This window comes from Cupressus sempervirens, chromosome 5 (genome assembly GCF_028749045.1).
Source record: "Cupressus sempervirens isolate cs-2001-9-10 chromosome 5, ASM2874904v1, whole genome shotgun sequence".
NCBI lineage: Eukaryota > Viridiplantae > Streptophyta > Pinopsida > Cupressales > Cupressaceae > Cupressus > Cupressus sempervirens.
Window position 1 is genome coordinate 537,751,738 of NC_143122.1, and position 14,750 is coordinate 537,766,487.

General features: G+C 37.7%; 3 protein-coding genes across 4 annotated transcripts in view; all 3 read left to right on the top strand.

Annotated features, from left to right (window-relative positions):
* The window catches only part of LOC149557065 (uncharacterized), a 150,222-nt gene that overhangs the window by 15,906 nt on the left and 119,566 nt on the right, over nucleotides 1–14,750 (top strand). The gene's annotated exons all lie outside the window — the stretch shown is intronic.
* Nucleotides 4,931–5,918, top strand: LOC149557067 (uncharacterized). Of its 2 annotated transcripts, none has more exons than XM_089831743.1 (2): nucleotides 4,931–5,070; nucleotides 5,259–5,918. In XM_089831743.1, the coding sequence occupies exon 2, from the start codon at nucleotides 5,291–5,293 to the stop codon at nucleotides 5,909–5,911; it is 621 nt and encodes a 206-aa protein (XP_089687869.1). In that variant the 5' UTR covers nucleotides 4,931–5,070; nucleotides 5,259–5,290; the 3' UTR covers nucleotides 5,912–5,918. The 2 variants fall into 2 exon arrangements, with proteins under 2 accessions (XP_089687869.1, XP_089687870.1); XM_089831744.1 differs by having other exon boundaries at nucleotides 4,932–5,070; nucleotides 5,262–5,918.
* Nucleotides 6,030–8,411, top strand: LOC149557068 (uncharacterized). Its single transcript, XM_089831742.1, has 5 exons — nucleotides 6,030–6,262; nucleotides 6,380–6,532; nucleotides 6,618–7,018; nucleotides 7,123–7,527; nucleotides 7,663–8,411. Exons 4-5 carry the CDS (start codon nucleotides 7,176–7,178, stop codon nucleotides 8,232–8,234), a joined length of 924 nt encoding a protein of 307 aa, XP_089687868.1. The 5' UTR covers nucleotides 6,030–6,262; nucleotides 6,380–6,532; nucleotides 6,618–7,018; nucleotides 7,123–7,175; the 3' UTR covers nucleotides 8,235–8,411.

Here is a 14,750-nt window from a genome sequence, read left to right on the forward strand (position 1 = left end):
GTATATGCTGTCAATGCCTAGCAGGGTGCAGCTCAATTAGAGTAATCTAATTGAAGATGAGATATTAAAATAAAAAGTGTTTGATGCTAATGCGCTGACTGTTCAAGAACTGATTCAATACTTTGTATCTTTTTATGAAGGAAATTCCCAAAAATTCCTCCAATGTATCAACTATGGAGAACACTGGTTCTCTTTACAATAGTTAATTACTTCTGCTCCCTTTGTATAAGACCCTTCTTTCTATATGGAAGTGTTGCGGATATTGGTTTGCACATAGACTCTAAAAAATACTATTCAATGCTTGAATCAGTATGATGATGTCGCAGACAAGACTCTTAGTTGAGGTTGCTGCAGTCCCTAATTTCGGTATAGTTAAATGCTGAATGTTTCTGTAAGAAATGTTGATGAGATGGTATGGTGTTGACATGTATTACTATTTGCTGATGACTGTATTCTCTTGTAGACTCCTGCTGACCCATCTAATCTCATGTGACTGTGTTTTCACTGATGATACTCCAAGTGGTCAACAGTGATCAGTCAACGTTAATATACTGACTGGTTTGGTAGGATTCAGTTCTTTTTTGTCTTTTCCCGTCTTATGGACTGATGTGGTTATCCAAAACTGTTGATTGGAGGACGCCCTTGACTGCTGACTTGTTTAACGTTCTCTACTCCTTGGTGTCATTGTGCTTGTGTGTGCTCAGTCTACCTCCTTTCCAATGCTCGATGAATCCACATTTCCTTCATTGCCAGTCAAGTCCCTTATACCTGACACAGGTGAAGAGTTTTGTTTGAGAGATGTGTTTCCATATTTCAATTTCTTTATGATTTTACAATTTAATACTTACATTTGTCTACATTTTGTTTCTCATTCCCTATGTCTATTTAATTTATGCTGGATTGTGGAAATGCAACTTTGATGGCGCCTTGAAAAGTAATCTAGGTCCATTAGGTAAAGATTTTATAATCAGAGATGCTAATGGAGACCTGATTGCTCTAGGAGGTAAGAGATTACAGGATGGAACTAATAATGTTGCTGAAGCAGAGGCTGCTTTACCAGCAATCAGAGCATCTAAGAAGCTAGGTGTGACTAAACTCCATGTAGAAGGGGATTCCCTCATAATCATAAATGCAATAATAAAGGGTTCATTGGAAGCTTTACACCTTCAAAATTATATCTCAAACATAAGACAGGAACTTACAACTTTGGAGGATTTCAAAATTTTAACCCATGAAAAGGATGGGAAACAAGGAAGCTGACCAAATGTCCAATTGGGCCCTAACATTGAGTTTAAATGAAGTGGTTGTGGAGAACTTCAAAGACTTAGTGTCACATGTGGATGGGGAAATAAACCCCTAGAACTAACTAAAGAATGTGCAACATCCCAAAAGAGTAATTATGAAGGTGTAAGGAAATTAGAGTTGAAAACTCAAGGTCTAAACTCACACGAATTTGAGAAAACAAATTCAAGCATTTAACATGGGTGTAAAGGAGGTGATTAATAGGGGGTGAATTTTACTTATTGTGTTGTGTGCCACATTTAATGAGGTGAGGAATGATCATCATTCCATCGATAAGTATAGTTTCTTTTTTAACAAACAGGTAAAACCCTTTAGGAAGCTCTCTTCACAAGGAAGTGGTATGTTCAGAGTTGCAATGCAGAATGGTGTCTTCTTTCACCTTTACATGTGTGAACCAACGACACCTTTTTCGTGGGAAGGCGAAGAAACAATGCATGGATGGTTTGTTTGAATTTGGACATAAATTTCTCACAGAATTTGTGGAGCTGTTACTAGGGGAAATGTTCTTTAAGTTGAAGAACATGCACCGAACTAATACTGATATCTTCTCAATGATAATGGTGCAGGGCATTCAGTTGGGTGAGCCGAAACCTAAAATTAGGTATGTTATGGAGAAATTGGTGCCAACCAATTCTAGACTTGTCATGGGAGAAATTCTACATTTCTCCATCCCAAAGTGGGCTTTGTGGTTTGGAGATCAAGATTTGGGGATTGATAAAATTGAAAGGACACAATTTGCTCCGTTTAGCGGTTCATTTAGGGACAAAGGCATGCAAGATTCAAGCAAGTTCGGGTGGGTTGGCACCTCCTCAAACCGTTGGTTATGGAACATGTCTTAGATGAAGATGTCAAAGCAGTGACAAGGGTGCATCGACGCTTGGAAGATGGAGCTGCAATGGTTCTTAGTTTACAAAACTGGGCACAATACCCACAAATGCAAAGGGAAAATGAATCATGGCCGGAATGGAAGGTGGATGCTCTTATGGATGAAAGAATTCATGGGTTTGTGCCTTGAGCCCTAAAAGGTGAGATGTGAAGAGAGTTGTCTACATGTTGGTCTTTGCACGGGCATTGTAAATTTTAGTCCTCTTTGGTGTTTTCGATGCGGTGAAATCAAAACAATGGTTTGTTTTTTTGGTGGGTGTTATTGTCGGGTTTATGAATGCTATTTGGTGTTTTGTCCTCCTGAGGGGAATAATTTCAGTGTTCTAGTGTTTGGGGGGGTTACATAATTGAAAGTCAATAGGCTTATCATAGGAGCAAAACCTAGGTTTTTCGAGTTCGCAGATCAAGTTGATGGCATTGTAGTAGGGTAAACCAAACGAGATGATTAAAATGCAGGAAAAATGCCAAAATTTTGGTTACACCCAAGAGCCCGTGATAGGATTTGCAGTTGGTAGGGAAATGCTGTTTTTTCTCATTCATGAAATCAACACAATGGTGTAAGGACAAATCTTCATTTTGGATGATGTGTAGGATCTAGAACGCTTTGTAATGATTTAAAAAAAGTCGATCCTTAAAGAATTTTCCGAGGTAGCTTAATGTACTTTCCTTTTATGGCATTTAATAAAATAAAAAACTTATTACCGATTTTAAAAAAAAATGTATATATTATATTAATATTATTATTTTTAATAGTATATTACATTATCATATTATTGTCATTTGTTTATTTATTATCATTTAATATTTAATATAATTATATTTTATTATGATTTTTATGCTTTATTATTAATTTAATCTTTAATTTTATTATCGTTATTTATTTAATAATATTTAATTATTTAATTATTATTAAAATGCTATTTGAAATGGGGACATGACAGTCCGCCCTTCCCAAAATCACTTGTCCTCAAGTAACAAATTTTGAAGTGCGTGATTTCTTGCTATGTAACTCCAATTTCCAATTTGGAGATCCTAAAATGGGAATTTTATCCTGAGGTTAAAACTGCAATATATTAAATGTATGGAATGGAGTATTTTGACTCCTACTGGAGGAGACGCTCCAACTTGGACGTGGTTTCACTCTTTGTTGCACTGGCGTTGTTTGTGGGTGGGACCAAGGAGGAAGTTTGAAGGGTTGTGGCAGTATGTGTTGATCCACAATGGCTGGATGAAATTTTGAACAGAGTTATTTTGGTTGTGAGGTTGGAGATGGGCCAAGAGCCATGTAGACTAAGTGGGGGAGGGGATACTTCGGTTCAACCCCTAGTCATCTAGTCATTGGCAAATCCACAAGGTGTGCATATTTCGCAGGTAGAGAAAGTGTGGAAGAAGGTTGTGGATTTCTTGCAGGAGAAGATATGGGTGTCGAGTGAGGAGAGACAGGGATATATGAAGGCAACCCCACGCAAGAGTGTGACAGCTCCGAGACAACCGTTGAGACACCAGATTGAGAGGAGAGCTTAGAAGAATGCTGGCGAGTCCACCTTGAAAGGAATGTGGCTGGAAATCTCCATGGTTGAAGAGGCAGGCACAAGTGATATGGGTAGTAAGCGGAGCCATGGAACCCGTCCTCTTGACATGCCAAGGTTAGTTTAGGACAACCAGACCATTCCCAACTTCACGAGGGAGGAGGCGGTGTAGTGGTTTAAAGACTAAGCATAGGGGACTGGCGGAGGTGGACGGTGGCATTGCCTTAGGCAATTAAACGTTCTTTTTTGTAATCTTTTTTGGGTTGGGTTGCTATGGTGTTTTGGTAGGGTGTTAATGCCCTTTTTTTAGGTATAACGTCTATATATGCTTGTGGGGTAGGGATTATATATGTTTGTAATGCTTTTGGCCAACTTTTGCATTTGGCAACCTAATGTAATTCCTCTTTTTATTATCAATGAAAAGGAAAAAATGTTACCTATCAAAAAACAACAACTGCAATACATTGATAAATATAAACTTATTAACTTGAAAATGTTTCATCAAATTATTCAATAGAAAAAAATTAATTTAAAAATAAAATAAAATCTTGATTTGTTGTTGTTTTAGCCCTCGATGAATGAGCACATAATGTCCTTAATATCAACACTCATTAAGAATGTCCTTGATTCTCAATATTCACTAAAAATGTCCTCGTCTCTTGGCACTTGCTAGGAAGGCCCTTGATCTTGACACTCACTAAGAATGTCTTGATATGTTTTGACATTGCTTAAGAATGTCTTGGGTCTCAATACTCACTAAGAACGCCTTGATTTAATTTGACACTCACTAAATGTCCTGCATTTTGTCACTCACTAAGAACGCCTCTACGAATGTCCTTAATTCTCGACATTCACTAAGAATGTCCTTGTCTCTTGGCACCAGAGTAACGAGAATCGCCATAAAATCGCCTGAATCGGCGATTCAGCGATTAGATTCAGCAATGGCGATTTTTTTTGAGTCGGAAATCGCCATTGCCGATTTCTTCAGGTGAATCGCCTGAATCGCCGATTCAGGCGATTCATCCAAAAAATCGCATTAATCGCTTGGAAAAATCGGCATGAATCGCCCGCGGCCAATAAAGCATAGAGTTGTAAAATTTAAAAAAATTGCTTGTTTTTTTTACTTTGTTTTTGACCTATTCTCTTTGTTATAACCCTAAAGGGCCTTCTATTTGTTTAACATGAGTAGAAGAGAGGAAAAGTGAGAGAGAAGAAGAGAAAAGAAAAGCCATAGGTTTCTAACCGGCAAGAAGAAAGAGCACAAAAGAGATCAGCAATCCATTTGGGGAGGCCATCAATTGCATTGGGAGCATTAGGGAGCCAATCTCAACACTCCTCAACTCATTTGCAAGAGGTAAGTGCTCTTTTTTTTTTGCATGTTAGTGTATTATGCATTTTTTGTTAAATTTTTATAGTTTTCAAGATTTTTAGTTTAGATCTTGAATGTTCTTTATTTTTACTAAGTTGCAAACTAGGGTTTTTTGTTTTGTAGCTTTTATTAGCTTCAAACTTTGATATTTTACATATAAATTTTTATTGCAGCAGCCTTTGCTTTCATTTTTTGCAAATTCGCAATGGGTAGAAAAGATGAATGTTGGAAATATAACGAAGAGTTTCCTGGAAGAACCAAATATCAAACAAAATGTATTTTTTGTAAAGAAAAAATAACTTCTGGGGGTATTTATAGATTGAAATACCACATTGCTGCTATACCTGGACACAATGTTACAATTTGCACTCACCAAACTTCTGAGGCAAAACGCACTTGCTTAATGGCATTAGAAAAAATTGAAAAAGACAAAGCCAATAGGAAAATGCAACTTGAAGGGTTAAGGGGTATTGGCTCCCATGTTCCCGCATCCGCATCTGCAGCCACATCCACATCTGCATCTGCATCAGCTTCTGCATCTGTAGGTTGTGTTGGAGAGGGTTCTTCTAGGCCTCCTTTTTATCCTAGTTCTTCTGCTCGTGCTAGTGCTAGTCGGTCACATACTGAGACAGAGTCCCACACTAACCTATTGCAGCCTAGAGTGCGGAAAAACAGAATGGATAGTTACTTTGTGCCCCGCACTACTCCTGGTTCCCAACCCACGCTTGAGGGCATGGGTTTGAACAAGGAAATTCATGATGCTGCCAGAAAGGAGATATGCAAATTTTGGTACTTTTGCAACATTCCATTTATTGCAGCCAAGTAATTGATTCTTTTTTCGTTGTTTTCTTTAAAGTTAAAATTAAAAGTAAAAGTAAAACTTTAATTATATCTACTTGTTTTATAATTTGAGTCTTTGACATCTAAATTTTTATTTGTGACAGGGCTCCTTATTGGCAGAACATGATAGATGCGGTTGCTATTTGTGGTCCGGGGTTTAAAGCCCCAACTGAGGCTGAGTTGAGCGGATACCTCTTGGATGAGATGGTAGAGGACATGAGGGCTGAGCTCGAGGAGAACCGAAAGGAGTGGATTGCAAAGGGTTGCACCATCATGACTGATGGTTGGACAGATAGGAGGAATAGAACACTCCTCAATTTTCTTGTATCCTGTGGAGGTAATTGATCACTCTACTTTCCTACATACATAATTGTAGATTTTGATTTGTTGAATGCTAATTTGTTGATGATCCATTTAATTTTAATATTCTAATTCGTTGTTTTGTTACTTGTAGGATATACCATGTTCATCAAATCCATTGATGCTTCCACACATGTAAAAAATGCCACATACTTATGTGAGGCTATTGAGGAAGTCATAGCAGAGGTGGGAGAACAAAATGTGATCCAGGTGGTGACGGATAATGCAGCAAGTTATGTTGCTGCAGGTAAACTTTTAACTTTTCAAGTCTTGAAAATAAATCTATTTGAATTTTGAAATTTGAATTTCTAATTGACTTAAAATTGTTGTAGGTAAACTTTTGATGGAGAGGCACCCCACCATATTTTGGTCCCCTTGTGCGGCACATTGCATTGACCTCATGTTGGAGGAAATTGGCAAACTTGAGTTTGTCAAGTCATGTGTGGAAAGGGCAAAAAACATATGCAAATTCATTTATAATCATTCATTTGTCCTTAGCACAATGAGGAAGTACACGGAAGGCAAAGAGTTAGCTCGCCCAGGTATCACGAGGTTTGCCTCGAATTTCATCACCTTGCAGTCCTTGTTGACATCAAGGGATGAATTGAGGAGCATGTTTGTTGGGCGGGAGTGGATTTCCTCTTCCTATGCTACGATCACTGTAGGGATAGATGTTGCGGATTGCATATTTGATGAGGATGGTTTTTGGAAACCCGCTAGAGAAATCCTGCAGGTAAATTTATTGCAATTTAACATTTAGTATTTTACTTTTACTTTAAGTTATATTATTTTATATTTAAGTTTTGACTCAAGTTTTTTGTTTTACTTTATATGTAGGTCACTGAGCCCCTTGTAGTTTGCTACGAACTGCTGATGGGGAGAAGCCCTCTATGGGCTACATTTATGAGGGCATGGATAGGGCCAAGGAGGCCATCAGAGCCCAATATGCAGGAGTGCAGGAGAGGTATGGCCCTATTTGGGACATCATCAATAGGAGATGGCAGAATCAGCTCCATCGACCCATCCATGCAGCAGCTTACTTTCTGAATCCGGCATATCGTTTCCGTCCTGAGTTTAAGGTGGACGCGGAGGTTCTCACTGGCTTATACACAGTGATTCAGAGGTTGAGTAGCGATGAAGATAGCGCTGCTGCGATTGTTGAGCTAGACCAGTTCAACAATAAAGAGGGGCCACTTTTCTCTGGCAGGATGGCCATAAATGCTCAGACAACACTACAACCAGGTAAAAATTAAATAATATATTCAATGTTCATGAATCTAGATTCTAATCTTAAAGTTGATTATGTAATTTTAGAGTTAACTTGTAATTTGTAAATGAGACTAATTGTTTCTATTTTCAATTTTTCCCTTATTGCAGATAGATGGTGGCAAATGTTTGGGGCCACAACCCCAAAACTTCAAAAAATTGCCATTCATATTCTGAGTCAGCCAAGTAGCGCTTCTAGATGTGAGCGCAGTTGGTCCATGTTCGAGCACATCCATTTGAAGAGGAGAAACAGGTTGACAGTGCAGAAGTTGAATGATATTGTCTTTGTTCATTACAACCTCCGTCTTAGGATCAGACAGATTTTGGGCACTGACTCCTCTCCGATCATTCTGGAGGAGATTGATCCAGAATCAGAGTGGCTCACAGAGGTTGTGGATCCAGTCTTCACTGAGGAAGACCGTGTGTGGGTTAACCAGGTGGATATAGAGGCTAAGGCAGCTAGAGCACGTTCTTCAGGCATTGGTAGACGCACACGTGCATGCACAGGCACAGGCCCTAGTCACGTTCATGAGCCCATCTTACATGCGGGAGATATGGCTTGGCAGTCCTCTAGGACCTACATTAGACGCCTTGCTACTAGGCAGACTGGATACTCAGAGGCTGAGGCTGAGGCTGCAGCCGAGCTTCAGGATGATGATGATGACTATGAGTCTGAGGCTTGAGCTGGAGCCTTGTTTTTATATTTTGTTTACAGATATTGATACTGAATCATTGATAGACATATGTTTCAAACTTTCATGGATCTTCATCTTAGATTCTTACATACATTTATGATTTGATGTCTTATGGATCATCTTACATACATTCTATGATTTAAATCATTGTGATCATTTGATTTCTATTTACTTCAGCTAGCCTACAATTTACATTTTAGATAACATAGTTACATATGTGATGGATTTTATGTTCCATGTTTATGTATGTTAAGTTTTAACTTCTATTTGATGATGTTATAGTGTGTTTAAGTTATATTCAATAAAGGGTGCATGAAATAAGTTTTAAATTGTTAAAATCTTTAAATTTAAAGGGTTTTTTCAAATTTGCCGATTCATTGCCGATTCATTGCCGATTCACGATTCGATTCGGCCTTGCCGATTCCGATCCGATTCCGATTCTTGTTACTTTGCTTGGCACTCATTGGTAAGGCCCTTGACAATGACACTCACTATGAATGTCTTGATCTGTTTTGACAATCTGTAAGAATGTCTTGGATCTCAACACTCACTAAGAACTCTTTGATCTACTTTGACACCACTAAGAATGTCCTGCATCTTGGCACTCACTAAGAATGCCTTGATTTGACACTCACTAAGAATGTTCTTGACTCTTGGAGTTCATCATGAATGTCTTGAGATTTACTAAGAATGTCTTGCATCTTGACACATTAAAAACGCCTTGATCTGATTCGACACTCACAAAGAATGTCCTTGATTCTTGATGCTCACTAAGAATGGCTTGAATATTTGACAGTCACTAAGAATGTCCTTGACATTCACTTAGAACACTGCTTCTCATAACACTCCCAAGAATGTCTTGATCTAGTTTGACATTCACTTAGAACACTGCTTCTCATAACACTCCCAAGAATGTCTTGATCTAGTTTGAACTTACTAAGAATGTTGTGGTTCTTGACGCTTACTAAGAACGCTTGGATCTCTTGCTAGGTGTTCTTCGTTGTCCACTTTTCTATCATAAGTACTTGTGCTCTTTTGAAACATAAAATTTTCTTCATTAACTCATCTCTTGTTCAACATTGATGTTCTATAATCCATTTTTCATTTCATACATAACATTATTTTCCCTTTATTTTGCTTCTTTGAATCTTCATGCCTGTGTTCAATTTGGACGGGAGATTCTCATTTCTTTCTCTTGAAGCATTAGACTCAACTTTTCTTGCTTTTCTGATGACTTCCTCCAAGTTTTGGCGTTCAAATGGTTTTACAACATTTTTTCTGTGGAATCTTTAAGACTTATAAACATATAAGTAAGCCTCTTGTGGGAAAGATCTGGGATCATAATGGATAACCTTGGAATTAGCAGACAAATTCCTCCATGGTTCCCATTTGTTTGAGGTGGGTTAGTTCTTGGAAATACCATTTGGGATCTTTTTCATCAAATTTACTAATAAGCTTTTGGGAAAATCTCCATAGGAGTTTATATTTTGGTGGCCTAGGGAAATGAGCCCATGATGCCAACATTCGTCTGTTATTCCCTCCAAATGATGTATTGCAAATTGAAGTGTGTCTTTTTTTGTCATGGGGCTCAAGGTGAAGAAGGTATTTAATTTGTGTAATCGTGCGCTAGTTGTGGTTTTCCTAGATCCATCAAAATATGGAAGAGTACCTTAATTCACTTTGTGTTTGAGCTCTTTGTTTATGTGCCTCTCACCGTTTGTCTTTACAACATTCTCTAAATGATACAACCTCTCTAATGTGGGGCTCCACATTCACATAAGCTCTTGCAATTTCCTTGGTGCTCTTCATTAGTTGATCTATTCCTTGCTCCTCTCGTGGTATTTCTTCGCTAGGTAAGAAGGGGTGTCAGCCTCGATTGATAATGTTGTTAATGTATGTGAAAGAGTCATATTAGTTGTTATGTTGTCATTGATGTCAAGCCTTAATTGGTTAGACATTATGCTAATTCAATAGAGTGCCATATCATTTGATTGATCAATAGGATTTGAAGAAAGTATAATGATGATGCAAGTGTTGATAAGTGTATGGTATTCAATGGGCACTTGAATGAGTTAGACATTGATAGTGTAATGTTGGTTTGACATGATTTGATTAAAGTGTTGAGATCATATATAAGCAAGACAGTTTGGTCAATGAATGAAGAATCACACTATTAACCAAGCTACTATAGTGGTCACCAAGCACCTAATGAAAAAGTAAAGGATGTGTAGTATTAACTAAGCAATTACAGTTTTAATTGAGCCTAGTGTTGACCGAGCAAAATATAATGTTAATCGAGCATTGGAAAGGAAGCACAATTTGAAGAAAGATTTAATCCTAGGCAGACATTTGATGAAAATAATGATTGTTCAAGAAGATTTAAAGATAAGGATGAAGTTAGTTATGAGATCAACGACTGGAGAAATTCAAAGATTTGATAAAGGAGATTTGATAATTTGAATTGGAGCACAAAGTTTAAGGTAGAAATGTATGGCCTTGGTGTCTAGATTCAATGAATTTGAGTTGGATGAAGATCTGATGATTGTGATTAAGTGGCAAAACTTGGAAGATTCTAGAGGAGTGCAAAAAGTTTTCTATTTAAGGGACACACGCATTGTTCATTGTCGCTGATCAAGTTGAAGAAGAAAGTGACAGCTAGAAGGATAACCAAGCTTAACTGCATTGTGAAGAGCAAGCAAGAGAAGTGCTAAGTTGATGTGTGAGTTAGTGGATTAGCCAAAAGGGAGCTGAAGGAAGAAATAGGATAAACATGGGAAAGAGATAGAGTGACACAAAGATCTGAACAAGCATGGTAGTGCTAAAACCTAACGGATCATTTCACTGTTACTTTCTAACCATTGTAGCAGAAAATCTCTTAACCAAGTGGACCTAACAGTTTTATTTGTAAATGCATTGTATGGTGACATTCTGTTAAATGTTTTGTAAGTTTGGAGTAGGCTACTCTATAGATATTTCAGGAGTGATAAGGTCTAGATGATCTTTGGTGCAAATCCTCTAACAAGGTCACATAACAGTGTGTATGTAACCTTTAACAAGGTTGACTCCTAACAAAGCTCACTTCAAAAGAGCGAAATATTTGGGTTGTCAGTCCCAGGTGGTTTTTCCCTTAACAAGGTTTCCACGTTAAATGCTTGTGTCAAACTTGTGTGGATGCTTATTGTATTGCATGTTTATTTCATGTTTACTGTTTATTGCTGCAACTCGGTATAAGCTGAAAGTTTACTTTGATGCTCAGTAGAAGAAGTTAAAACTTTGATTAGATTATTAAGTGGAATGTTAGATTTGGTTACCAAGTTAGTGATCTAAAAGATTGAAAAGTTTAAGTTTGTGGAAAAGTGTTTTTAAGGCCTGCAGGATAACTGGTTATAACTGATTCACACCCCCCTCTCAGTTATCTAACAAGGGGGCTATGGGGACCCTAGATGAAGATGACTAGTTTTTTCTGGATGGTTGGAGTTTATATCTCAGCCACTGGAAGAATTGTTTTTGAGCCTATTGTTTGAGTTTCCCATATTTTGTGAGGCTTGTAGGAGGGCCCGTTTGGACTTTTCTAATCTTTAGTTTTGACTTATAATAGTCTGATTTGTTTGACCCATAAAAGATCTCAGCTCATTAGCTATTTTGCTCATGTTATTCTTCTTTGCTTTCATTTGATAAGTTTGCATAGACCATTACTCACAGGCAAGATTGTGCTTTGATACCATAGTAATGTTTTGAAGTCTAGTACTATGTATTTAGGACTGAGTTTTTCTTAATTCACTTGCAATACTCTTTACCCTACCAAACTTGTGTTCCAAAATCAAATTGGAGGAGCAATAATTAGAATCTGGATAATTAGATTGTTCCATTGTATTGTATGATAATAGTCATAGTCGAAAAACTTGGTCTCGACAATATCTCAACCAGCCCAAAAAAATTCAAAATCTTGGAATTGCCAAAAACTCTGTGAAAAAATCAACAATAAATCAACACTTTTATCAAACATCAAAAAATATATAATTTCTTAAAATAATCTTAAAAACACACACATACACCCAATTTGTAGAACATATACAGATTTGAGATATCCATAATATATTAATCAAAGTTTTGACATAAATACATAGTAATTTAAAGTTACACATTAACATAAAATCATTTACCTAATAATAAGTGCAACCTCTAAATAAACACAAGTTCAATACATATTAAACCTCATGAAACTACAACTTCTGAATACATATTAAGTTTTAGCATTGATGAAAATTAGAAGTAGAAACCATAAATTGCATCTTTGACTAAAGCATAAAAGAGATTGCTGCTGTTGGTTGGGAGCTGCTGAAGTAGTTGCAACATCCTCAATAGGGGCTTGAATTGGTGCCTCAACATAAGTCTTTGATGGATATGACTATACTCACGTTCCTCCTCATGTGCTTCCACTTCTGCATGCCAATCGACTGCTGTCATCTCGAACTCAGCTAGCTACTCATTGGATCCTCATGCACATCTACATCATCACCATCAGGATGAGCAATCCAATCTACTACGTATGGATCAATCTCATCCAAGTCAAGTGCTTCATTTGAAGCCTTCCCCTTGTACCCTCTTTTTGTGCAATGAAAGGTTGTACCGCACATAAACGAAGTCGTTCAAGTGCTTCAAAGTCAACCTATTGCACTTCTTTGCATGTACGTTCTCAAAAGTACTCCAATTTCATTCGCAACCCGAAGCACTACAAGGCTGTGTTAATATTCAAATGATAAGTTTTTGAAGATCTGGTGTTGTGGCACCATAATCTTCCTACCACAAATTTGCTATATGGTGAAGATTACAATAAACTAAATGGGCAAAAAAAATGGTATAATGAAACTAAGCATGTTCTTTTTTACCTAACTATAGCATGTTTTGTTTGCAATCAAAGAAGAAAACGATGGCCCCTCTTCCCTCATGTAGCTTTGTAACTCATCAAATACGAGGTCTTGAAGGTTCAAATCAACAACCAACCTCCTAATACATGTATCTATGCTATCTTAAACCTTTGCATTTGCTCTAAAGGTGTCGGAAAAACATAGGAAGCTGCATGAATGTTGGTGGAGTTGTTGGTTCCACCGACAATTGACTATGTTTCATATGGGTATATATTTGTCTCATTTGACCAACACAAGTGTTGAATGACCTCTTTGGCTTTATCCATGGCCTTATATAGATACCCCATGGGTTTTTTATCCCCATCCACCATGTGTAGAACCCTCACCAATGGTTATGACACTTGGACATAAAAAATCAAACAGAAATCAGTGAATTGTAACATTTGAGAGTTAAATAATAAATCATCAATCAAGACTTGAAAACTTACGCTGATGGTTTCTTCCATTAGCTTGTTAAATCTAACATCAAAGACAACCTTCACAACCTTTCTTGCTTTAGGCTTCTTAGCATAAGGACTCGCTAACCATTTCACACTCACATACGCCTCAAGTTGTTTAAAGTGGCCAATAGGCTTTGCAAGTTGAAAAAAATAGTAGCGAAGCATGGCCCCTGCTTGCACACGATCCTTACTAATTGTGTGCTCTCTTATAAGACTGAAGAGCCATGTGTAATTGAAGATGTACTTTGTGATATTCCTTTCATCTTCAACCACCTTCTCCACCCAACTGAGTTTCCCTAGGTCCTGAAGGAGCATGCCAAGACAATGAGCAACACAAGGGCTCCAAACTAATGTGGGATTTCTCTCCATTAAAAGTCTATTGGCTGCCACATACGCAGCTGTATTATCTATCACAATCTGGATGACATTAGTCACTCCCTCTTTCACTATCTCCTCATCCAACATGTTACATGAATTTTCTGCATTTTTCACGTGATCAGAGGCATCAACTGAATTTAGAAATATAACTGTCCCCCTGAAGTTACTAGAATGTTGATGTGCGTCCTATTCCTGCCATCAGATATAATAGTGTAGCCTCTTTGCTTTTACCTCATCATCTTACAATGACTGATTCACCTCATAACATGTTGGGGGCTTGAACCCCTTACGAAACACTGTCATTACAGCAACCAAAAAATACCAATATGGACTACATAGAACATTTAAGGGAATATTGTTATAAAACTAAAATCTTGCAACTGCCACCCTTGTCTTCTCTTGCATCTCTTTGTTCCATGGAGTGCCTTCCGATGCAGGTTGAGCACCAGGAATGTTATGTGGACCCAAAAGTCTGATATATGGCCGCTCACATTGTCGGATGATAATCCTCATATCCATGGCCCAATGGAAGAAGAAGCCTCTGCACTTGTTTGTGATCCTCTAGAACTAAAATTTCCCATTGGGGCAGCCATGGCATTTTCTGTCCTCATTTTTGCTATCTTCTTTTCCTCATATGTATTAAGGTTTGTTATAGCCTCCTTGGTGCCCTCTTTAGGATAGCCATCACATGGTGTGATATCATGACCTTCTATCTTTTCGATGTGTTATTCTAATCGAGTTATGCCCCCACTCCTTGA

Coding starts and splice junctions, on each gene's coding strand:
- LOC149557067 (XM_089831743.1), top strand. CDS start 5,291: ATGGGTAGAAAAGATGAATGTTGGAAATATAACGAAGAGTTTCCTGGA.
- LOC149557068 (XM_089831742.1), top strand. CDS start 7,176: ATGGGCTACATTTATGAGGGCATGGATAGGGCCAAGGAGGCCATCAGA. Junction 7,528..7,662: donor TCAGACAACACTACAACCAG/GTAAAAATTAAA, acceptor CCCTTATTGCAG/ATAGATGGTGGCAAATGTTT.